Genomic DNA, 23,939 nt, shown 5'->3' with positions numbered 1-23,939 from the left:
GGTTCCTGGGAACTGGCGGTGGGGAACGTGGAGGCTGAGGAAGGAAGAAGGGGCCAATGTCAGCCTCCTTAGGTAGTTGCCCTCAGCCTAGGCAAAGACATGAAAGTGAATAACCAAGGCCTTCCGGTGTCTTCCCTCCCAACTCCTTGCCCCCACCTGGGCTCTGCAGGAAATAGCAGACACACCCAGTGGAGACAAAACTTCCCTGGAGACACGTTTCATGACGATCCTGTGCACACGTAGCTATCAGCATCTCCGGAGAGGTGAGGTCTCAGTCCCTTCCCTTCCCAATGTAGCAGGAAGCTCCCCAGATCTGATGGGAGCCTCTCCATTCTCTCTGACAAGAGGAGCCAGTTGCCCACTCCTTACCCCAGAATATTGTAGCTGAGTCGAGTCGAGTCCTGGCTCTACCGCCAATGTTCAGCCCCAGACCAACCCCCTTCACCTCCTTAGGGAAGCAGGTGGGATGCCTGAGATAAGGGATGGCAGGTGGCTTCCGCCTCCAAGGCCACTTCAGTAGATTGGTAGTGGCTGCCTAGAATATTGTGTTGAAGATTCGAAGGTTCAGTGTCATGAACCTTTGCTGGTATCTGCCGGGAACAAGGCAATGAGGGGTGCTAATGGCACAAGGACTGCCTGCACCTCTTTGAGCCCCAGGCTGTCACATGCACAGGGCACACCAGTACATGGTGGCCCTGACATTAGGTGCTCAGTGAAGCGCCCTGTCCACTAAGACATTTTTCTTTTAACGTGCATTTGCCTGGCACTCAAGGTGCTCTAGCTTCGTGGCTAAAAGAATGGACTTGGGAGCCAGATTGCCTCGATTTGAATCTCCCACTTACCAGCTGTGTGACCTTGGGCGAGGTAGTGAATATCTGTGCCTTAACTCCCTCATCTATAAGTTGGGATTTTACACGGTTACACGATTGTTGTCAGGATACGAAAAATATAATGCGTGAAAAGCCCTTTGGGCGATGCCTGGCACATAGTAACTTCCTCAGGGTCATCATGATGATTACTTACATTAATCTCTATCCCAACTTGACACAGGAGGAAAGGGAGGCCTAGAAGGGGAAGGGGCATTCCCAAGGTCATTCACTGAGCTCAGGGCAGAGCCTTTGCTAGGACCCAAGCTCCTTTTGCTATCCCAGCCTGGATAGAACTGGTCTCAGGCTCTGGAGCCATGTCTGACGTGACACAGATTTGGCTCTGAGCCCAAGGAGGCTCAGTGAGTCCTGCCCAGTGAGTGCACTTAGGCCTGGGCTGTGGCCATACCTGATGCCCCTTCCCTCTTTCCTGGGGCATGGCCTGGCGGGGAGAGGAAGGGTGATCTCTCCCCTCCCTCTGAACTGAAGTTCACCCACCCTCTTCTCTTGGGGCCAGTCTTCCAGGAGTTTGTCAAGATGACCAACTACGACGTGGAGCACACCATCAAGAAGGAGATGTCAGGGGATGTCAGGGACGTGTTTGTGGCCATTGGTAATTAATGGGGACCAAAGGAAGGGGATGGACGTCCTGGGGAGGCTCTGGGGACAGTGGGAACGTGACCAGATTCCCTGGACAAGTGTGGCCGTGGCAACTTCCTAAGCTACTATTACTGGAAAATAACCCCTGCGGCTGCGGGGGTCCTGCCAGTGTGTGGTTGGTGGGGTAGCGTGAGGACTTGTTCCAGGCTGCAGGGCAGGATGACGGAACAGCTTTCCCTGGGGAGGTAATGGGGGGCGGGGGGAGGCATGGCAACATCGGGTAGGGGCACAGTGTCCTGCAAGAGTAGGGCGTGCACACGCACACTATACATGAGGAGTTGGGAAGGTTAGTGTACAATGCAATCTTTCCCATGGGTTCCTGAGCCAGTGCATGGCCACATCTTGGGTGACCATGCCCTTGGGGTACACAATTCCAGCCCCTTGCCCCCTGCCCTCCTCCCAGAGATACCTTTATATCCAGAGTCGTTCTGGCTTTCTGGCACTAGGGTCTGATTCCTTCTCCCTGAGCTGCCTGAGACACCCTTGTGTGGGCTCTGGGGCCTTGAAATCCAGCAGCTGCTGAGGGCTGGAGACTCCCTGGGCCTTGAGAAAGGGCAGGGACCGGCAGAGTCAGGCAGATGTTATCTGGGGTGGTGATGGGTGGGGGGCAGGGGCTGCCAGTGAGGCTCTGGGGCAAGAGTCAGCCCCTGGGATTCACATGGTGCCTTCAGTTAGGCCAATAGACACCCATTCTCTGGCATAATATTCCTCCAAATCAGTAGTTCTCAAACAGTGGGCTGCACCAAAGTAGGGAAGCCAACCATTCTGATTTGCACTAAAACCCCGAATGTCCCGGGCAAAGTGGGTTACCTCCCTTCAGAGTGGCGTTCTCAGCCCATCTGGGGAGGGCCGTGAGAATTTGCATTTCCACCAAGTTCCCAGATGCTGCTGCTGTAGCTGTCCAGGAACCATCCTTTGAGAATTGCCGCTCAAAATATTTCTTGAATCTGAGTCTGTAAGGGTGGAGCCTAGAACCCAAGTTTTCAACAAGCTCTCCAGTGATTCTGATGCACTTAGAAGTTGGAGGCCCTGTGCCTTGGGCTTCTGAGGGTTTCTTCCCTTTGTGTCCTCCACTCACCTTGGTTAGCTGCAGGCACCTCAGCAGGATTGAGCTGCACCCCAGTGAGAGCCAGGTCTAGGATGAGTCTGGAGGAGGGGCTTCGGGAAGTGGAGGGAAGGTGTCAGGCCCTGAGGATGAGCCCAGGGTTGGCAATGCCCTGCAGGCCCAGGCGGGGGGGAGAGGAGGTGGGCGGATACAGCTGGGGCCCGTAGTCTGGGCACGCCACCTCTGACCAAGTTTCCTGCATCTCTCTCCTCTTCCTACCAGTTCAAAGTGTCAAGAACAAGCCTCTCTTCTTTGCCGACAAACTGTACAAATCCATGAAGGTAAACTTGCGTGTTTGTTCCTTTCCCTTCCTGCCCTTGTACTCACTCGCAAACATGGGTGTGTGCAGTTCCCCGGATCAGGACTCGTGGCAACTGTGTCCACCCACTTGGTATTACCAGCATCTGCCTCATGTCTGGCTCCACAATAGTAGCTCTCAAGTAGGGGTGATTTTTGTCCCCAGGGGAGCATTTGGCAATGTTCAGAAGCAACCTGGGGAGTGTTGCTGTCCTCTGATGGGATGGGAGCGGGGACGCCGCTCAGTAGCCTGTAATGCACAGGACAGATCCCGCAGCAGAGAATGACACGGCCCCAAAGGCCAAGGTTGAGAAACTTGCTCTGGGGACACAGGGCTGAGTAGGGCTCAATCTCTGCCCTCTTGGAACTCACGTTCCAGTAGGTGACACAGTGTCACCTCCTATGACGAATGATCACAAAAGTAGCAAGTGCTGGGCTCTGGGACTAGCTCCAGCTTCTCGAAAACCCCGGCCACTCTGGCCACCTTCTCAGCCCAGCAAAGGGACTGCCCTTGGCTGCTCACAGAGCCTGGGCAGGCTGTTTGGTGGGAATGAGCCTGATACCCCTCTCGGCCTACAGTCCCCAAACATCATGGCCATTTATTGAGCGCTCACCACGTCCAGCTTTGACCCCCAAGTTGGTGTTCCTGAGCTGCGTGGGGGCAGAAGTGGGCCGTGGCTGCCCACACATCCCATGTCATGTGCCTGCTGCACGGGCCCCCTGTTAATTTCCCAGGGCTCCTTTATCAAATCACCACAAATTGACAACAGAGATTTTATTTTTTTGTGGTTCAAGAGGCCAGCAGTGAAAAATGAAGGTGTTAGGTTCCTTCTAGATGCTCCGAGGGGAAAACTCTCCCATGCGCCTCTCCTAGCGCCTGGTGGTTGCCAGGAATCCTGGTGTTTCCTGGCTTCTGGATGCCTCCGTCAGACTCTGCCTTATCTTCACATGGCCTTCTCTGTGTGTATGTCCATGTGTCCTCTCTTACAAGGACTCGAGCTGTTGGATCTAATCCCGCCCTAATCCAATATGACCTCAACTCATTATATGTGCAAAGACCCTATTTCCAAATTAGGTCACATTGTGAGATTCCAGGTGGATCTGAATTTGGGGGGCATACTATTCAGTTCATACAGGTTGGTTTTGCCTGTCTGGCCAGTCCCAGGCACAAGGGAAGCAGGGTCAGGACTACTTGTGGAAGACAGAGGCGGAATACCCCACCCTGGTTTGGAGGGAAAAGAGAGACAGGCAGACAGACACCCATGAGCTCTTGTCTGACCTGACCCTGTTTCTTCTCCTGCCCTGTGTCTCCTTCTCACCTGGCTCCACCAGGGTGCTGGCACAGATGAGAAGACCCTCACCAGGATCATGATCTCCCGGAGTGAGATTGACCTGCTCAACATCCGGCGGGAGTTCATCGAGAAATACGACAAGTCTCTCCACCAAGCCATTGAAGTAAGGGGGAGGGGTTAGAGGTCAGTGGGGCAGGGGGCGTGAGTGTCAGATCCCTGACCATGAGATTACAAGTCCTTTCTCTTCCCATAGTCTTTTTCTCAAGGAGTTCCCAGTCAGGACATTGATAAACGAAAGACCTACTTCATTGTGTATACCAAAATAAATTCCAGATGGCTCGAAGGTTTATAAGGAAGATTTCCAGATAAAACAGCCTATTTTGTTTTTTGAAGATGACTTTATTGAAATATTATTTATAGACCATAAATTGCACCTGTTTTAAATGTTTATTTATTTTTGAGAGAGAGAGAGAGAGAGATCGTGAGCAGGAGAGACATAGAGAGAGAGGGGGACAGAGGATCCAAAGCAGGCTCTGCCGGCAGCAGAAAGCCGACTACGGGGCTCCAACTCACAGACTGTAAGATTGTGACCTGAGCCAAAGTTAGATTCTCAACCAATGGAGCCACCTAGGTGACCCAGTATTTTTTTTAGCAAACTTAATGAATTGTGCACCATCGCCACAATCCAGTTTTAGAACATTTCCGTCACCCCACTAAGATCCCTTGTACCTCCTTACTTATTCCCACCCCTGCCCGCCAAGTGATTTTGTGTCTCTATAGATTTGCCTTTTCTGGCTATTTCATAGAAATAGAACCATGTGATGTGAGATCTTTTGTATCTGACTTCTTTCACTTACAGAGCCCATTTTTTTGGCTTCGAGGTTGGCCAAGATCTTAAAGTTTGATACTGGGCTTGGCCGACAAGACTGGGAAATGTTATAGCAGCTTCACACAGACTTGGTGGGGAGGATGTACATTGTTAGCACATCTTTGAAGAGTAGTCTGGCAGTTTTCAAAATGTTAAATGCGTACACTTCGGACTTGCTGCTTCTGTATGTGGGAATTGATCCTATAGACCTAGCTACACATGTTCCCAAAGATGTGTAAGAGAATATTTATGTAGCAAAATATTGGAAGTCCTCTGTACAGAGCTGGTTAAAGAAAGTATGGTACACCTATACGATAGAGCACGACACAACCATGAAAAAGCTTGAGGAGGCTCTATCTGCTGATTTCGGATCTCCTCTAAGCCAAAAAAAGTATGCCCAGAATAGTGTGAGTGCTATGTGTCCATTTGTGTAGAAAAGGGACATTCTACACATATACATATTAGTATATGCTCAGATTGTTGCTGGGAACCCACACAAGACAACAGTAATCGTAGCTCTCTCTTGATTTGGGGAAAGAGAAGTCAGGAATGGGAGATTTTTATTGTATCATCTTTCCTTTGACTTACATCGTTATTTATAATGATGATTTTTTAAAATGATGATGATTTGATATAATGATGAGTTTACCAAAAAAAAGGGAAAAAAAGCATATATCATAAAAATAAAAATGACAGGAGCCACTCTAAAAAGAGGGAGAGTCTGGCCTCCCACAGTTCTGCTGGAGGCCAGATATTATGTGTCAAAAACACAATGACATTCACATAAATTCCTGCAAGGGCCTGGTACTCAGTAAGTGCTCCACAGTGTCTGTTCAAATAAGGAATCTCATTTGCGCATGTGTTAACGGCTGTGGGAGGAGGAAGGGAAGAACAGAGGGCAGGAACACTTCATAGAAGAAGGGGCATCAGAGGCCAGGCAGGATTTGGGAGTGGTGCAGAGGGCATGCTGGACACAGGAGTGGTAAGCATTAAAGTAGGAAGATGAACCTAGATGCTCCCAGAAGTGGGGGAGGGGGGTGAAGCCACCAAGCTTCATGGGGGTCAGACCACAAAAGGCCTTGAGGCCAGGCTGAGAGCTTGGACATTTTCCTGAGGGTAGTGGGGAGCCACAGAAGGGACATAGTCACATTTGTGTGTTTGGGAGACATTAGGCTGACAACAGCTGGGAGGAAGGGGCATCGAGGCCATCAGGATTGTTTTAACTCATTGCTCTTCCTCTGCTCCTGCCAGGGTGACACCTCTGGAGACTTCCTGAAGGCCCTGCTGGCTATCTGTGGAGGCGAGGACTAGGGCGACCAGCTTTGGCCGGCACCTGTGCTGAGAAATGGTCAGCAGCACCAGCTGCCATGACCGAGCCTAACTGCTCCAGCTCCAGAGACTAAGGAAGGGACAGGGGTGGGGGGAGGGGGTCAGGGGTGGGCTTTTGTCTTCAGCTGGGGTTTAGGAAAGGCTCCCACTCCCACAGGCCACTGAAGGCCCAGCACGGTCACTTCTGCTCACATGTGAGCAACTGAAGAGCCGTAGCCACAAGTCCCGTCCACCTCCACTCCCCATCTTCCTCTTCAGCCCTTCCCAGCTTCCATCCCTTACGGCAGCCCTTGCCCTGCTTTGGGCTTTGTCAAATCCAAAAACATACTGAGCCTCTGTCTGTGAAATGAGTGAAGCGTGTGCTTTGAATGGCAGCGTGTGGTGGCAGGTGCCGATTAAGTGTCCTGGGGGAGAGAAGGGTCGGGTCAATGCCTTCCAGCCAATTGCCAGTCCCCCCACTGTTTCACCACTTGCCCCCATCCAGAGAGATGGAACCGGGAGTCTGGCTACCTGGGTTCAAATTTGCATCTGCCACGTGTATGCGTTCTAGCTTCAGGCCAACCTCTGTCCCTGCCTGAGTCTCTACTCTCTTATCTACAAAGTAGGAGAGTTGGATGAAAGGATGTTGGCTTTCTCTAACATTGACAGTGTAAGATGTGCCCCCAAGTCATTCCCTTTCCACTTTCCTCTCTAACTAGAAACAGACATACAGACACATAAACATATTTCCCACGGGGTCTGTGTTTTTGACCTAGACCTGCCGCTGGATTGTCCTCATGACAGCCTGAGATATTCACCCACCCAGGAGTAAGTTCTACCCTCATGCTCTTGACTGGGAATCCGAGTGAGAGTCTGAGCTAACATCTAGCCTGGAAAGGCTGCCTCAGTCCCCTCCAGGTCTCAGATACTCCCTCCTCCCTCTGCTGCCTGGACGTGTCTCTGTGCATTCTTCATTCATTACAACCAAACCAAAACTTCCTCTTTTGAGCTCTTCAAGGGCACCAGATGTGATCGTGATCTGGGGAGGCCCGCGGAAAGTTTCTACTTTGTGAAGATCACTGATAAGCAGCAGCTTCTCCGTCTCCCTTCCATCGGATGTGTTTCTGGTCTGAGACTTGGGTCTGAAGTTGTCTGGTGAGGGTGACAGAGGTGCGAGGGCGCCTGCTGACTGGGGGGCCCTGCTCCCTATCCTGACTGGCCTGACCTACTTTGACAAATCAAGTGTGTCTGCTATAGTAGCTGTGCAGGGGGCACGGGGTTTGGGAAACTTGAGTGACCTTGGGCCTGCCACTGCCCTTACTGGGCCTCAGTTTCTACATTTGTACAGTGAGGGGTTGGATCCAACGATTTTTTTTTTTAATTTTTTTAAATGTTTATTTGTTTTTGAGAGAGAGAGACAGAGCGTGAGCAGGGGAGGGGCAGATAGAGAGGGAGACACAGAATCCAAAGCAGGCTCCCGGCTCTGAGCTGTCAGCACAGAGCCCAACTTGGGGCTCGAACCCACAAACCATGAGATCATGACCTGAGCCAAAGTCGGACGCTTAACTGACTCAGCCACCCAGGCGCCCCTGGACCCAGTGGTTTTAAAGAGTCCTATCTTCATCTCTGCCATAATGAGGCTGAAAGCAAGATGGTTTATCTTGTTCTGTCCTCCACTTTCTTCCCTCCACCAGGCTCGGAACCCACATCCCAGGAGAGTCAGCTGAGAGCTTTTTTGGGTATTTACCCAACTTACTGCAACTATTATCAAAAGACAAATTAACAAAGTGGTTAAAAGCTGTGGAGTCAGGCCCTTGCCGCTAACTGACCGTGAGCATGGCATTTCTGAGCCTCAGTTTCCTCATCTAGAGAACAGGGCGTCCAGTTCCACCCATCTCTTAGCCTTTGAGGAGGAAATGAGGTGTAATGCAGGGAAGTACTCGGCAGGGGCCTGCCTTGCCCGGAGTCAGCTGTCGGGCACCACCTGCCCAGAGCCAGGCCCCGTTGTAGGAGGCTGATAAGTGGATCCCAACATGTTTTCTGATTCTGCTATCAAGTCAACTGCAGATCACAGAGGCACCCAAAAACAAACATGAAAGCACCTTAAAAATGTGCTGAGGGAAGAACAGGTCTGGGAGTGGCAAGGAACGAGTGATGGAATCGGAGGGAATAGAAGGGGGAGGCCCCCTGAGGCCAAGGGGAACACACAAGCAGAGAGGCCAGGAAAGTCTCGAATTCCCAGAAACCAGGAATGAGGATAGCTGAAACTGATCACTCGCAATGTACAAGCCTGTTGTAGTTCCTCAAGGTGCAATTTTCACTTGCTTTTCAGTTAAGGTGGGTTGCATTCTGGGATTGGTCTCTAGTAGGAGGGAGACCCTTAGGGCTTGTGGGATGAGGCAGACGGCATTAGAAATGGGAGTGTGAACCCAACTATGGGGGAATGTCAGGATTTTATCTTACACCACAGGGGAGCCTTTGGAGGTTCTTAGAGGGAAGGTATGCATCTAGCCACACACTTGAGAAAAACCAACCGTGTGAGGGAAAGGTGGCCAGTTGGAAGGCTAAAGCAACAATCCCACTTAAGACTCAGGTGCCTGCAGAGCAAATCACATTTTTTTCCCCTTGGAGCTGTGGCAGAGGAGGCAGCAGCCACTATTCAGAATCCCTGCACTTCATTCATTCATTCATTTATTCGTTCATTCATTCACTCTTGCAGCTTACACTTCTGGAATGCCTCCTGTATGCTGTGCCATATGTGGTGGATACTAAAGATATCAAAACTTAAGACTGTTGCCTCCTAATCCTTGAGAACGGACATTTGAGTGTCCCTGTCACCCAGCTTACTCCAAAACACGCTGTTAAATGACACCGGAGATTGCTTCTGTGGCCAAAGTTCAATGGAGAGAAGTGGCGGGGGACTAAATTAAAACTAAAAGGAAAGAGAAAGCAGAAGCCCAAACCACTGCTGTCTCAAAATGGGAGAAAAGGAGGATGGTGGTGATGTTCTAAGTGTGGAAGGGGCCCTCGGAAAGTCTCACCTCCCTCTCCCTCTCACAGACAACCGTCCCGAGGGCACTTAGCGTTTCTGCGGCAGGCAGAACTGGAACCCTGCAGTCCTGCCCCATCTGGTGCTCTTGGACCCCCGCCCGTGTCTTCTCCCACTGTCTTCCTTCTTCCCCCTTCTGCCATGGGGCTTCTCTCTCAGCCTCTCCCCAGCTCCGCCCCTTGCTCTTGGCCCGGCCTCCTGCCTCCAGCCCTGCATTTTCCGTTCAGAGTGAACCCTTCTCAGAAGCTCCAGACTGGGAAGCTCCAACCTCGCTCTTTGGGGCCACAGGGAAACATATGAAGTGAGTGGCCGGGAGGCAGTTGCCCTTCTAACCCGAGCAGAGAGCCGCTATTTGAGAACTGCCACGGCCACATTTCCAGCTGTTGGACAGCAGTGTGGGAACTGCTGGCTATCTGGAACGCCCTGATGTTTACTGTGCCCCAGCTTTGCTGAGAATAATGGGTAATCCCTCGGGAGGAGGGCAAGGGTGATCACCCTTATTCTAATGAGGAAACCAAGGGTCCAAGGGGTCAAACTGCCTGAAGGTACAGGACACATGTGGATTGAGCTGGAAATGGACTTGCAGCTCATCCAAACCAACGCTCTTGTTTCAGGAGTTCAAAAATCAAGACCCAGTGACCATGGTCTTACTAAAGGCTAGGTCTGGGGTTAGCACCTGGGTCTCCTGATTCCTGCTCTGCTCACTACTCACAGGTCTTCCTCCTCTTGGTTACGGAAGCCAGGCTGAGCTGAGAATGGGAGGGAGAAGTGTCAAGTTGCCCAACCCGAATTTCAGAACCCAAAAGCAGCACATCGGTGTTCTAACAGGCCTATTAGACCTCAGGTTTCCCCAGGCAGACTTCCTCACTTTACAGTTGGGTTAGGCAAGCAGGAAATTCTAGTTCTTAACTGAGCCCTCTACTCAGAGGTTAACCTATGGAGGCAGGCAGGCTGGCTGGATCGAATCCCAGTCAGCCACTTAGAAGTAGATAAGTCACTTGGCCTCCCTATGCCTTGATTTCCTCATCTATAAAATGGGAATGACAAAGGTCGCTATTTCACAAGGTTGTTGTGAATCAAAGAAGCCAATGCATGCACATCTCTGAGCACACTATCTGGGACATAATAAGAACTCAATAAATATCAGATCTTTGGTATTAATAAGTAGGCTAGGTTCCATTTCATAAAGGAGAAGAACCCAGAAGGGGAGTCTAGGCTAAAGTGTGGACCTTACCCTCCAGGCCTTGGCCGGCCCCAAAGGTGCAAGGGACAGGAGTAGAGATGTCCTTTAGAAAGACATCTCTGTGGCCAGTGTGAAGAAGGAAACGGGCTGGGAGACCATTGGACTGGCTTGCAGTGTTCCTCCGATATAGAAGGATGAGGACAGGAGCCAGGGCAGGAAAGCAGACATGGAGAAAAGAGCCTTTAGAAAAACATGGTGGTAAAAAAAAAAAAAAAAAAAAAAAAAAACATGGTGGTGTGAGAAACCAAGGAAACTGCCCAATCTGCCATGGGGGATTAGAGAGGGAGGGAGATACAAAGCCAGAGGTAATGTCATTACCCGGGAACCCAGAGGCAGCAGGTGCTTTTACAAGCAGCATGTGAGGCCGGAGACCTCCAGTGCAGGCCATCTCACTGCCCACCTCTCAGGTGAGAACTGGAGAAGCCATACGGGAGCTGTCTGGCAATGGCCCCTTCCCCTGGGCCAGCTGTTGTAGCAGTTTGCAGAACATGCATTTCCTTCTGTGGGACGGTCTCACCCCTCCCTCTCAGCTACCCCCATCTGCCTAGTGTGCTGCCAGCTGCAGCCAGAACCACCTAGTGGCTACCTCATTGGGATGGCCTTGGACCTTGACCTGGAGATAGCCATGGGCGGGGCTGGGAGGGCCTGATAGGTGAGCAGGGAGGGTGGGGAATGGATCTAGAGATCCCAAGTCTGTGCTGGGCTAGTGATTTCTGTTCTCCCACACGGCTGGTGTCCACTCAAAGCCCCCAAATCCCATTTATCACACACACAGAATTCCACATCACTGCCAGTCATACCCATGGGGACACACCATGTATATCCCAGAATCAGAAGCACACTGCTGGTAACACACACACAGAAATGCACACCGTGGACCACACGGGAAGATAAAATGATTAGGCCCACAAATACGCCGCTCAGAAATACAGATACTGTTGTCCATATGCGTACTACACAAAACTCCTCACACAAGTACCTAGACTCGCCTTTCACACGCGCTCACCAGAGCACATATGCACTCATACTTTCCTTGGCACACAGCCTTAGTGTGTGGCACACAACTCCAGGAATCACTGACCTGCCTGCTCTCGGGTATGTTCTTCGACAGCAGAACAAACAACCAGGCTCTGTGGAGAGCAAACTTTGCGCCCAAATGCTCTGGACTTGAGCTCTGCTCCTGTTTGCAACCCTGCTCTGGGGGAGGCAAGACCAGCTCCTTGGAGAACCAGGCAGTAAGCGGGATCCGCCTTTGAGAGGAACGAAATCCCCAGGGAAGTCTTTGTGGAGTAGTGAGGCTCAACTGAGTGAAATGTAAAGAGGCAGGAGGGAGAGATTTGCTGTCAACAGCCCCTGTCCCGACTCGGTCCACTTTTCAAGGAGTGTTCTAGAAGCTGGCGGTGAAAGGGTTAACAGTGCCACTGCTGCACACCCCACCTTCGGGCTTTGGAAAACCTGAGTGCAGGGATTTGCCCAAGCGGAGTCAGGGTCCCTAGTCCCCGCTTGCCTTTTAGCTGTCCCCAGGACAAAAGTCCCCAGGTGAGTGAGATGGAAACCCAAAATGAAACTTTGCTAGGCTTCTCCCACTCGAGCCTTGTCACTGTCACTCTGGTCAGCAGCAACGGCAGCGGCTCCAACTCCACCCACAGCATTGCTCTCCAAGGCCTTGTGTCCCCTTGGGGGTGCACTGTGTTCTCTGGGGCAGACCTGCCTTCCCCTCACTGGGCCTCAGGCCCCCCCCGCCCGCCACACCACCCCGCTTTCCTACCTAGGTGGCTGTTCTGGGGACAAGATGAGACGCAGCACAGGAGGAGCCTAGCACAGTGCTGTCTCCCTTTGCCCCTCTCCCGTTCTGGGGTCCAGGTTAATTGGAGTGCATCATTTGCATAGACATGAGACCTCACCCCGGGGAAATTCCCCCTGGTGACCAGGCTTCCTTTCTGAGGTCAGGCCACATCATCAGACTCAGCTCCTTCCTCTCCAGCTCGCCCCAGCCTCTTACTGGCTTTGGCCCCTGGTATCTGGCAGGTGGAGATCCAAGTTCCCAGATTGAGTCCTATCTTGTGACCAGGGATGCTGTCCAAGAGAATGTGAGGGTGGAGGGTGGGCTAGGGGCCTGGAGCAAAATCAGAAGTGGTCGTGACCCGTGCTCGAGGGCTAGAAGAAAGGCAGCAGGCAGGAGGTGGTTGAGAAGCCTAGTAACGCCAGCTTGTCAGGAACTCCCAGCCTGGCCTTGGGCACAGGTCTTCCCCTCCCCGAGCCTTAGTTTCCCCTTCTGTCCAGCCAGGGGAGTGGCCAAGATAATCTGTAAGCTTTGTTCCAGATCAAATGAGCTAAGAAGCCACTTCCTTTAGCAGCACAGTCTTGCAACATTCGTCCTTGGATCTTCTTCCTTTGACAAGAACCTTGCAACATACTGCCCTATATCTGTTTTTCTTTCCTTTCCTTGGAAAGCACAATTTTGCAAAATGCATTCCCGAATCCCACTTTCCAGATGCCGACAGAATCAACATGTACCTCGTCTCCTCGGAGCGACTTGGTTTGAGGTTTAATTTTTCCTTTCACATCCACTATGTAGAATGCCGTGTGACCACAAAAAGTGGAACAGAGCTCCCTTTTCTCCAGATTCTATGATCAGTTGTCCTCTTGGTCTCTGACCCTGGTACCGAGAAGGCACTTTCCCTGGAACAAAAAGGGGGAACAATGAGGTCCTGGGACAACCTGCATCAGAACCAACTCTTAGAAAGGCAGCTTTGAGAGAGGGAGTCACAACTTTGAATCACCTGGGGAGCTTTTAAATACCAGTCCCAGGCCACCCCCCACCCAAGATTCTGATATAATTAGTCTGGAGTAGGGCCTGGGCATCTGTGTTTTCTTAATGCATTTAAAATTTTTTATTTTAGAGAGAGTGCAAGCAGGGGAGAGGGGCAGAGGGAGCAAATCTCAAGCAGGCTCCATACCCAGCACAGAGCCTGACTAGGGGCTCGATCCCAAGACCCTGGGATCATGACCTGAGCTGAAATCAAGAGTCAGACGCTCAACTGACTGAGCGACCCAGGTGCCCCGAGCATCTGTATTTTTACAAAGCTCTTTAGGTGATTCTAATGTCCAGCCAGGATCGAAAGCCACTGATCTAAGGCCCTACCCAAGACCAAATCTGGTAGATGCTAAAGTTGATGAACCCCTGACCTATGATATTCTTTATGAAATTATCCTATCTCCTATCTATTTATTTAGTTTTAATTTTTTGAGAGAGAGACAGAGCGTGAGCAGGGGAGGGGCAGAGAGAGGGTGAGACAAAATCCGAAGCAGGCCCCAGGCTCTGAGCTGTCAGCACAGAGCGCGACGCTGGGCTCAAACCCAAGAACGCGAGATCATGACCTGAGCTGAAGTTGGACACTCAACCGACTGAGCCACCCAGGTGCCCCTGAAATTATCTTAATGGGCATTTCTTCTATGCACACAGGTATTCCCAGGATTATGCATGGACAGAAAGAATTGACTCCCTTTCACAGATGAGGAAGATAAAGGACAGAGAGAGGAAATTGCTGCTCAGGTCATACAGGGTTAGTAGTGGTCCTGGCACCTAGTGGAAGCTTATAGACTCAAAGTATTTTGGGGGGCACCTGGGTGGCTCAGTCAGTTAAGCGTCCGACTCTTGATGTCGGCTCAGGTCATGATCTCACAGTTTCTGAGTGCAAGCCCCACATCAGGTTCCACACTGACAGTATGGAGCCTGCTTAGGATTCTCTCTCTCACCCTCTCTGTCTCTGCCCCTCCCATGTTCGCTCTCTCTTGCTCTCTCTCAAAAATAAGTAAAAAACAAAACGAAAACAATAAAAGAACTTCTAAAAATTCATTAAATTTTTTTTTTTTTTTTTTTTTTTTTTGCAAAAGTCACGGATTTGTTACATGGGTGACCCAGAGAAGTATTAGCAGGCTAGTCCCACTGGTCTGTGACAGTGAGTTCTTGGCTGCCTTTCTATGAGCAGATAATTCTTACTTTGGAGTTAGAAGACCCAGTTAGGGATCTTCGACCTTTCAAACTACTAAGTACTGAGATAACCCCTGGGAGCTTACTAAAAATGCTGCCACTAGGACCCTGTCCCCCAGAGAATATGATTTCTTAGGTCTGTGGTGGGACCCAGAGGTCGGCCCAGAGTCCTGGGCTAGGTCCCAATGGTACAAGGATTTCCCATCCTTGAGGAGCATTCAACAGACTTGGTCAATCAGGAAACCCAAGGAGTCAAATTTAGCATTTGCTAAATAAATATCGACTGACTATTGTGAGACTGGCCCAGTGCTGTTCCCACATCAATAAGACCAGAGACGTCAGGGTTAGAGAGGTGGGATTGGGTGATTAGGTATCAAAGGAGAGGGGCCTGTGCATATGCAAATTTCACCCATCTTTTGAGGTCTGGCACAGGCCTTGTCCCCTTCAGGTGACCTCTGCAGATATGACCTGAGTTTGAACTCCAGCTGTGCCATGTGTTAGCTGTTGGCTTAAGCCACTATGAAGATGAGTTTCCTCATCCAAAACACAGTGGTACCAATCTCACAGGGTTCTGATGAGGAATGCATGAAAACAGTCTACTTAAGAGCCTTTAGCATCAGGTCAGGTACACGTTCATCTTAAATATTAGCTATTACTGTTATTATTTCCTGATCGTCTTGGCCAGCCCTGATTTCTCCTTTCTCTGAACTTTTGGACTTCCTTACGGTGTCAAAATGGAAGGTCCCTTAGTGATCATCTTGTCTGATTCCTTCACAGTCTAGAAGGGGAAGCTGAGTATCAGAGAAGGGAAGGGACTTGCCCAGAGCCACACAGCAGAGCCAGGACTCAAACTTAGCTCCGCTAATGCCCAGTCCAAGGGCCTCTTCTTTCTTGATGTTCTTCCTGTGGCCTGAACAAAGAAGGCAATTTCAGAAAATCCGTGGCTGGACAAAGAAGAGGTGAGAGAGAAGACAGGGGAAGTTAAGTGTGTTCAGCATTCCAGTAAGGAGAGCCCAGAGCTAATCTTCCCCCAGGATGTGCAAGCCGTGTTCCTAACTGAAGATTCTAGTTCATATGGGTCTACCTCCTTGAGCCTCCTTAACCCTTCAAGGTCCTGCCACCATTTATGACGCCATGAGCAGGAACCGGTCCAAGCAAGGCTTTGTGAACTCACAGAGGATCTATGACTATTGTGGCCTGTGGAGAGAAAATATCATGTTTAGAGGGAACACTGCAATCCAGGAATGTCAGGGCTGAATGACACACAATACCGATGAGAAATCTGAAACCAGAATTCCTCAAGGAAGGGACATTCCTCAATTTCACAGAAGGCTCTGGCTGACCCAGATGGCTGGTCACAGGTCACCAGGAGGCTTCTCAAAGGGAGCCAGGGACACGATCTCTCTCTCTGATGCTGAGTCCTGACACCATCCTAAGTCCCAGTTGGGGACATAGGTGAGGGAGGCCCTGCAAGTTGGTATCAGAAGGCAGAGAGGGGAGCATCTGACAGCCTCAGTGTGAAGTGTATTTTTACTCCCTGCAGAGAAAAGGGTCTATGTGCAGGAGTGTGTATTATCCTTTGCACCTGGTCTAGCTCAGGGATTGGTGTTATTTGTCCTATGGAACTTTCTGTGATGATGGAAACATCTGCACAGTCTGGTATGGTAGCCACTTGGCCACATGTGGCTGTTGAACACTTAAAAAGTGGCCAGTGAGACCAAGGGACTGAGTGCAGTGTGGGAAACGGCACTAGACTAGGAGTCAGGAAGTCCCTTCATTTACTCACTTGGAAAGTCACTTCCCCTGTCTGGCCTTCACTTCCTTATCTGTAAAGTGAGGCTGTTGGGCCAGGAGGTGCCCCTAGCATTCCCCATGGGATTCCAATCCGAGGAACACAGAAGCAGCAGAAAACTGGATTCAATGGACTCTCTCCCTCCCTCACCCCCTACCCTCCATTTCTCATCCCCCTGCTCAGGCTGAACGTGGCCCCATGTGACTTGGCCCTGTTTATTTCTCCAGGCCCAACTCTGTTACTTCCCCCTTGCCTGCTTCAAACTCCATGCTCCACTCAGAGTGAACAATTTTCAGTTCCCTGAATGTATTCTCTCTTTGCATATTCTATTCCCTTTCCTAAGAACACCCTTCCTTGTGCTCTTGCTTTGGCCATTTTCAGGCCTCAGCTGACATGTCACTTCCTCCAGGAAGACGTCCCAGATCCCCCAATCCTGACTAGATGCTCCCCTGTCCAGGCTCCTGTAGTTCCCTGTATTTCTCCTGCCAAAACACATCTCTACCACACTTTGTTATAATGATCTATTAGCCTCCAGCCCCCAGAGCAATGCTATCTGATAGAACTTTCTGTGATGATGGAAATGTTCTATACATGTGCAGTCTACCGTGATAGCCACATGTGGCTGGCTGCTGAGCGTCTGAAATGTGGCTAGTGCTCCTGAGGAACTGAGTTATTAACTTACTTAATTTTAACCAATTTATATTCAAATAGCCATGTATGGCTAACAGCTACTGTACTGGACAGGGCAGCCCCAGAGTCTGTGTCCTCTGAGTAGGCAGGAAGTGGGTCTGACTGGTCCATTCTTGTATCCTCAGTGGTCTATAATGTTGCTGTTAAGAATAAAGAAACTCTGGAACCTGAAGTGACCAAGAAACCTGAAATGATCCAGAGCCAACCCATCCCCTCTGAAAGCATCTTTTCAATGGATAATGAACTGAGATCTTATGTTTGTAAAGTACTTGAGAGTTTACAAAGCATGTCAGCAAACCATTTTATTTCAATTACCTTCACAGGAGGCAGGCCCAGCAGGACTCATTACCCCCATTTTACAGCAGGGGATCACTGAGGCTCCGGATGGGGAAGTGAGGCTCAGGAGAACGAGCTGGTTAGTGTAGAGCTGGGCTGCTCCGTGGTGGGTAGGTCACTAAGGCCCCACTTGACATCGAAATGAGACCCAGCACAGAGGGAAGGAGTGAGCTTTTCCTTCCCTGTGGAGAGTCCACAGACAATGAATGGAAACAGACGGAAAAGGAATGGGAGGGGGGAGGAGAAAGTGGGCTGGGCATCTGGAGGTTTCCTGAGGCCCTTGGGGGCTGGAATCCCCCACCTCAGGCAAAGGAGGAATTAGCAGTCCAAGGGAGAACCCAGGGGTGGGGTAGGTGGGCAGACCAGGTCGCCCCTGCCCCCCTGCCAGTTCCTGGTCCAGCCACAGAATCATCAGGCCCCCAGCTCCTCCCCAGAACTCCCTCCCCTCCCTGGAATGCTTGGCAAGTGATAGCCAGTCTGGGAAGCGACAGGTGGGGAACCGACAAAGAAGGGCCCTGTGCTCTGCCAGGGGGCAGGATGGGGCCTCAGCTGGGCCTTGTGGGGCTGCCTGGCGGCTGGCTCCTCCATCTCGGGGAATTCCCCTCCTGCCTAAAAGTCAACCCAGCCCAGCCCTCCTTCCTGCAGAAGCACAGCGAGCAGAGAAGCCTTCACAAGGCGGCAGCCCCCGCTGCACCCACCCTCGTCTTCTCCTGCCCCAGGTGAGTGACCCAGCCTGGGCGTCCATGAGCCAGGACAGGGGTGAGGGCTCACTGCACAAGGGTGCCGGGGCCACCAGATCACCCCCCAGCTCTGCGCCAAGAGCCACCTGGCCTCCTACTCTCCTGCCAGCTGGGTTTGGCTGGTCCCCTGTGCCAGCTCCCGCCCCCCCCAGGGCTTGGGCTCTGGGCCTCTCTGCCTCCTTGCCTGGCCTCATTCTCCTCTTGCTGCTCTCCTTCCATTTCTTATTTCCTCTTCCTGTCCCCCTCTTCTTGCCCCCTCCTCAGCCAGTGTTTTTCTCTCTAGTCGCTGCCAGTTCTTCCAAAGGGAAGGAAAAGAAAAGTCGCTTTTTGTCTTACCCTTCCCTGAAGGAAAGGGACTGTGCTCACCAGTGTGAATGTGGATTTGTGTCGGTGTTGAGAATGTGTGTCCATGTTTGCGAGCATGTGTCAGATATATGGAGGTATATATGCATGGGCCTGAGCGCAAGTTCACAAGCATGTCTGTGTTGGGGAGTGTCTGGGTCATTATGTGAATGTGTGTGTGAATGTGAGCTTTGGAGGGTGAGTGTGTGCGTGTGTATCAGGCACTTTAGTGGTCTACAGCGAGGTAGGAAGAGACCAGGTGGGAGTCTAGCCCTGCCTTCCTTGGGAACACGATGGAAGGCTGGGACCCTCCTTAGCGCTGGGGCAAATGCATCTCTGGAGGGCTCTCTCACCTACTTTCTCTCTAGGGCTGGCTGGACCCTTCTGCGGTTGAACCTTTAACAGAGGGCCTCAGGCGCTGGGAGTGGGTGAGAGCTGGCAGGCAGTGGTGATACGGCCTCCTCTTTACACCCCAAGCAGTCCAGATTTTCCAGAGCTGGTCAGAGGCCCAGCCCAGGGAAGTCCCTTGCTAGGAGGAGCAAGAAGCAGAGACCAAGTCCCTGTCACAGCTGCTTCTGGGCTGGAGAACAATGGAGGGGGAAGCAGGAGGGACCCTGGGAGAGGGAGAATGAGAGAGGACACGGGGTGAGGCTGAAGGAGGATGGCTGTCTGGGCCCTGTCAGGGCTTCCCAGGATTAGGAAATGTCTGGTTCCCATGGGGCTGCCTCCCTCAGGGGATGGGCTTGGCTGGCCTCTCCCCACTTCTAGGAGGGTGACAAGGAGCAAACTTGGATCCGAACCCAGATCTGGCTTGACATGCTGACCTGAAGACAGGGAGGCCCAAGGGAGAGGAGGTGGACCAGGGGAAGCCTGGGGCTCCCAGGAACTGTGGGAGGTGCCTGGTTAGGCCACATATGCTCCGAGGCCGGGAATTTCCCCCAGAGTCACTTGGCTCTTTCCTCTCCGCCAGTGGCGTCCTAGAAACCCTAGTGTGACTGGCAGGCCCAGGGCCGCAGCGGAAACAGCTGGGAGGGAGAAAGAGGAAAACAGGAAAGACCCTGGAGAAAAAGTCAAGAGAAATGCCTTCTAGGCCTGGTGCTTCCCAGAACGATTTGTGAGGTCTAGGGCAAGTTCATCCTCAGCTCTGGGCCCTGGGCATCGCTGCCTTTAACTCACCCCAGGCCCCGTGGCATCTCGTTACTTCTCTACCCTATGCATCAGACTCTACACTTCAGGTTATTGGTGAGGAAACAGGCAGAGGGCGATCATGAGGTGTAAGGGCAGGGCTGGGACCTAAACCCAGGTCTGTCTGACTCCAGAGCCCACACCCTAACCCTTGCATGGCATGCATGCTCTTGGAGGAGGGGGAAATCATGAATATGAGATGCTTTAGTTCACCTTAAAGTGCATAATGAATGTGAAAAGTTATGGATATCTTAAAGCCATCCTATCCATCCCTCTGGCAGTTATTGGGAGGTAGACAGAATTAAAAACGCTTCTTAGGCCGAGGGTGGGAAACAGAGACTATAGGTACTGCCCACTTATTTATTTCTTACCAAAAAATATGATTACCTACGACAATTTCAGTCAACATCATGTGCTCAATGTGCATTTCTCATTTAGCTATCACTAAAATCTCTCTCTCGTGTGCGCACACCCAATACCAAAAAGCACCTAGAATCCACCGTGGGTTTCATATTCCCAAGATTGCCCTGGGCTATGGAGACAGGAGCCCGGATGGAAGGAGGGGACCCAGACCCAGGATTGCTCTTTTCCTAGTTCATTAGCTGCTCACCTTGACTTTCATTCACCTCTAGTCAACACCCCAACTCACAAACTCACCTAATAGAGTGAGGCCGAGTTTGTTGGTTTTAGAAGCTTCACTTCCCATCGGTGGGGTGTGTGAAAATAGGACTGCTCTAGGAGTAGGAGCTGTGGGTCCTAGCCCTGAATGTGAACCACAGACTTGCTGTAAGACCTCCAGCAAGTTCCTACCCTTCTCTGGCCCTCAGAAGCTTCGTCCCTATGAGAAAAAGGCTGGGTCTGATCCTTTCGAAACAACCCTTTAAAGACTGGCATTTTGAGCTCTGTCTTAGTAGCTGGCAAGCCTCTGGCATAATGCTCAAGAGCGTTAAGCGGTTAGGAGTCTGGATCTTCAGGCTCCAGTTACCTGTTGCTGTGTAAGTCCTTGCACAAGTCATCTAACACCTCAAAGCCCCAGTTTCATCTGTGAAGTGGGGATGGCAGTGGTAATAACCTCATGGTGGCTGGGAGATACCCTGTAATGTTAAAGTGCAGACCTAGCACATAGCAAACACTCCATAAATGCTACCTCTTAACGTTTTTAATATGCTACCTCCACTCTTCTTTAGAAACTTGATTTGGAGCTTAATCAGGTATGGGTGAGTTTGGGGGTATGTTTTTTGTTTCCCTCAAACGTGGGCTTAGATCTTCCTTCGGGGCAGCCTTACTGGAAGTGGTGCAAGGGTAGGGAGTGGCAGGAAGGAGATTGGGAAGTTTCATGTTTTAAAACAAAACAAAATAAAACACAGGCCTTTGATTCTCCTCCGAGGTAGAGCTTTGTGCCCGTGGTTGTTGTCACTCTGGAAGAGCAAGAGGTTTCCAGCTGCCTGGGTCACTCAGCTTCCGGCTTGGACATCTCCTTCTAGATCTGAGGGTGGCAGGGGGTGCCAGGTGAGGGGTGCTGTTTCCCACTCCACCTGGGGGCTAGGGTCCCATAGAGGATGTGGATGGTGACATGGAACTTGGGGAGAATGCATTCCTGGGTTTAACAGTGAAGTTCTGTCCAGTGCTGGCAATCCATGTTTAGATGCCACTATCATTTTTTTTTTTTTACTTTAAAAAATGTTTATTTATTTATTTTGGGAGAAATAGAGAGAGGGAGAGAGAATGAGTGGGGGAGGGGCAGAGAGAGAGAGAGGGAGAGAGAGAATCCCAAGCAGACTCCTTGCTCAGCACAGAGCTGACTCGGGGCTCGATCTCATGACTGTGGGGTCATGACCTGAGCCAAAATCAAGTTGAGTCAGATGCTCAACCAACTGAGCCACCCAGGTGCCCCAATTTTGCTTTCTGTAAAATTACCACTATCATTTCTTGAGTGCCTACTGGGTGCCAAGCTTTGGGCTTTACTTGCATTATCTCACTTATCTTGATGATCACCTTAGGGGTAAAGTACAATTATTTTCTCCATTTTTTTAGGGAGGGACTGAGCCTTAGGGAGGCCACCCAGGTAGCAAGTGGTTGAGTAGGGGTTAGAACCCAATTAGTTAAATTCATTGCCTATGGTCATAATGAATGTTGAGTTTGTGTAAGAAAAATCATGATACTGGGAAAACAACATGGTACAGTGGAAAGAGTACACATGACTGGAAATCAAGGTCATGGTTTCCAACCGTGAAGGCACCACTCAATGTATGTGGCCCTGAACAAGTCCTTTACCACACTGAGGTCTCGGTTTCCCTACCTATCAAATAGGGGATTGTGAACAATGGTCTCCATGGCTAATGTGGTGGGATGCTCTGAATTCAAACTAAGACTTAAAAGGAAGGATGGGTGTGCTCATGACCTTGAAGAGGTAAGTTTTCTCACATACTGTAAGTGTGAAAAACTATCCCAAGATTGGAAACCAGGCAAAAAAATGATCATATGACCTTTTTATGTAGTACCAGAGCACTGTCCAACAAGTCCACCTAGGGGTCATCAGACGCTTTAAAGCATGAAACTATTTGTCTAACTCTTTAAGGTCAGATATTTTACAAAAACAGTTGAAATGGTGTGGAAACAAAACGCAAATAGTTGGAGACTCTTCGTTTTTTAAAGTAAATTTCGGTGTTCATGAGAAGACTTAAGTTGAGAGTAGGAAGACAGCATTCCAGGAGGAGGCAAATTGGGAAGTGTAGACAAATAGCAAGAAGAAAACCATTTTGGGGAAGCCTAATGGGTGGTGGTGATGCCTGAGAGCTGCTTATAAACCGTGGGTTGGAGATTCTAATCCCCCTGTACCCCACCCCCCATTGGTGACACTCAGCGGTGCTTTGCTTGGCCTTTGCATTCCCTCCCCCCACCTCTTTAAAAATCAGAGTATCTGAGTACTTATCTTCATAAGTAAAATGAACCAGAATATTGTTTTGACAATTTGATAACACTTTCGAAGTAACTTAAAGCATCCCAGAATTTGGAAACGTCTTTGAGGTAACTGAACTTACAAAGCTACAAAGGAGACTCCTTGGATTGGGTCTATATTTGGGTAGGCGTGTGTGTGTTTATGTGTATGTTCACACAGTCACAGTTGATTGACAGATCTCTCCTTCCCTAAAATGAGGGCCTGTATAAAATACCTCTCCAAATCCTTTCTGAGGATGAGGGCCTGTCAATGACTAAGTTTTCATCAGTTGCGGAGAAAAGGGTCTTTTGCAATCGATTTTTCATAAAGCTATATTTACCCCATGAAAAGAGCTGTCCTTTATTCCAAGTTCAGGTCCTTCCACTTTTTGAAATTAAAACTCTCTTTTAAATAAAATGACGGGCTTAAAAAGAAACAACAACAAAAAAGAGTTCCCACCGTTAAACCAAGCCGCTTCTTAAGGGTCTGGGAAATCCCACAGCTCTTCAAGGGATCTGGCCCACTTATATGTAGGCACAGTGGGAGGCGGGCTCTGGATTTGCCCACTTGGGTTTGAATCTTGGTTCAGCCACTTACTATCATCTAACCTCTCTGTGCCTGTGAATTTATTTACGGTAAACAAGGGGATAAAACCCATCTCACTAGGGTGGCGTGAGAAAGAAATCAAGTAATTAATGCATGCAAAGTGCTTACAATGTCTGGAGCAGTAAGTATGCAAACAATCTTCTTTAGGGGTCCTCGAATTTGTGGGAGCTCTATGAAGTTGTCCAGGAGCGCCCTGGACCCAACTCTGGGGCCCTGAGCTCCAGCTCTGGCTCAGCTCCAGATGCTTACGTGCCTTTTGGCAAGTCCCCTCTCCGCTCGGGTCCGTGTGCCCCTCCGCAGCAAGGAAGCGGTGGGGTGGTCTCTGCGGTTGTTCTCCGCTCTGAAATTCCGGCCTCATCCCGGGCTCCGGGGCTTCCGGCGCGGGGACTGCCGCGAGGGGCTGCCCAGGCTCGGGAGGTCACAGCCCGAGGGGCGGGCCTGCGGGAGTGGGCTGCGGCGGCCGCTCGGCTGCTCTCCGCCCTGGACCTCCCAGGGCGGCCGCTGTTTACCTCGTTTCGTCCCACCCCCGCGCCCGCGGGCCCGCCCCGGCGGCGTAGCGCGATTGGGCGAGCGGCCTGTCGATCTCCGGGGACTTTCCCAGGGGTAGGGTAGCCCAGCCCCCTACACT

The 23,939-nt window shown here is 50.8% G+C and overlaps 2 protein-coding genes and 1 long non-coding RNA gene across 5 annotated transcripts in view; 2 read left to right on the top strand and 1 right to left on the bottom strand.

The window, feature by feature from the left end:
* Positions 1-6,764, top strand: part of ANXA6 (annexin A6) — a 49,096-nt gene extending 42,332 nt beyond the window's left edge. For both annotated transcript variants that reach the window (XM_086696797.1, XM_086696584.1), the window contains 5 exons: positions 170-263; positions 1,384-1,479; positions 2,854-2,912; positions 4,261-4,383; positions 6,340-6,764. In XM_086696797.1, the coding sequence (XP_086552923.1) occupies positions 170-263; positions 1,384-1,479; positions 2,854-2,912; positions 4,261-4,383; positions 6,340-6,399 (432 nt within the window). In that variant the 3' untranslated portion in view covers positions 6,400-6,764. The remainder of the gene's footprint in view (positions 1-169; positions 264-1,383; positions 1,480-2,853; positions 2,913-4,260; positions 4,384-6,339) is intronic.
* A 195-nt stretch (positions 6,765-6,959) lies between these two features.
* On the bottom strand, positions 6,960-23,930 carry LOC147584137 (uncharacterized). Of its 2 annotated transcripts, none has more exons than XR_015248238.1 (3): positions 23,420-23,930; positions 15,408-15,879; positions 6,960-13,370 (listed from the first exon to the last, which is right to left on the bottom strand). It is a non-coding gene; the product is annotated as an uncharacterized LOC147584137 (long non-coding RNA). The 2 variants fall into 2 exon arrangements; XR_015248242.1 differs by having other exon boundaries at positions 15,767-15,879.
* TNIP1 (TNFAIP3 interacting protein 1) overlaps positions 18,196-23,939 on the top strand; it is a 53,329-nt gene continuing 47,585 nt past the window's right edge. The window contains exon 1 of the mRNA XM_086697012.1: positions 18,196-18,219. The gene's annotated coding sequence lies outside the window, so the exon portion shown is untranslated. The remainder of the gene's footprint in view (positions 18,220-23,939) is intronic.

The sequence above is a fragment of the Puma concolor genome, chromosome A1 (assembly GCF_028749965.1).
Source record: "Puma concolor isolate L17-30 chromosome A1, mPumCon1.1.hap2, whole genome shotgun sequence".
Classification (NCBI taxonomy): domain Eukaryota; kingdom Metazoa; phylum Chordata; class Mammalia; order Carnivora; family Felidae; genus Puma; species Puma concolor.
Note: the sequence above shows the minus strand (reverse complement) of the source record. Positions and strands in the feature narration are given on the sequence as shown.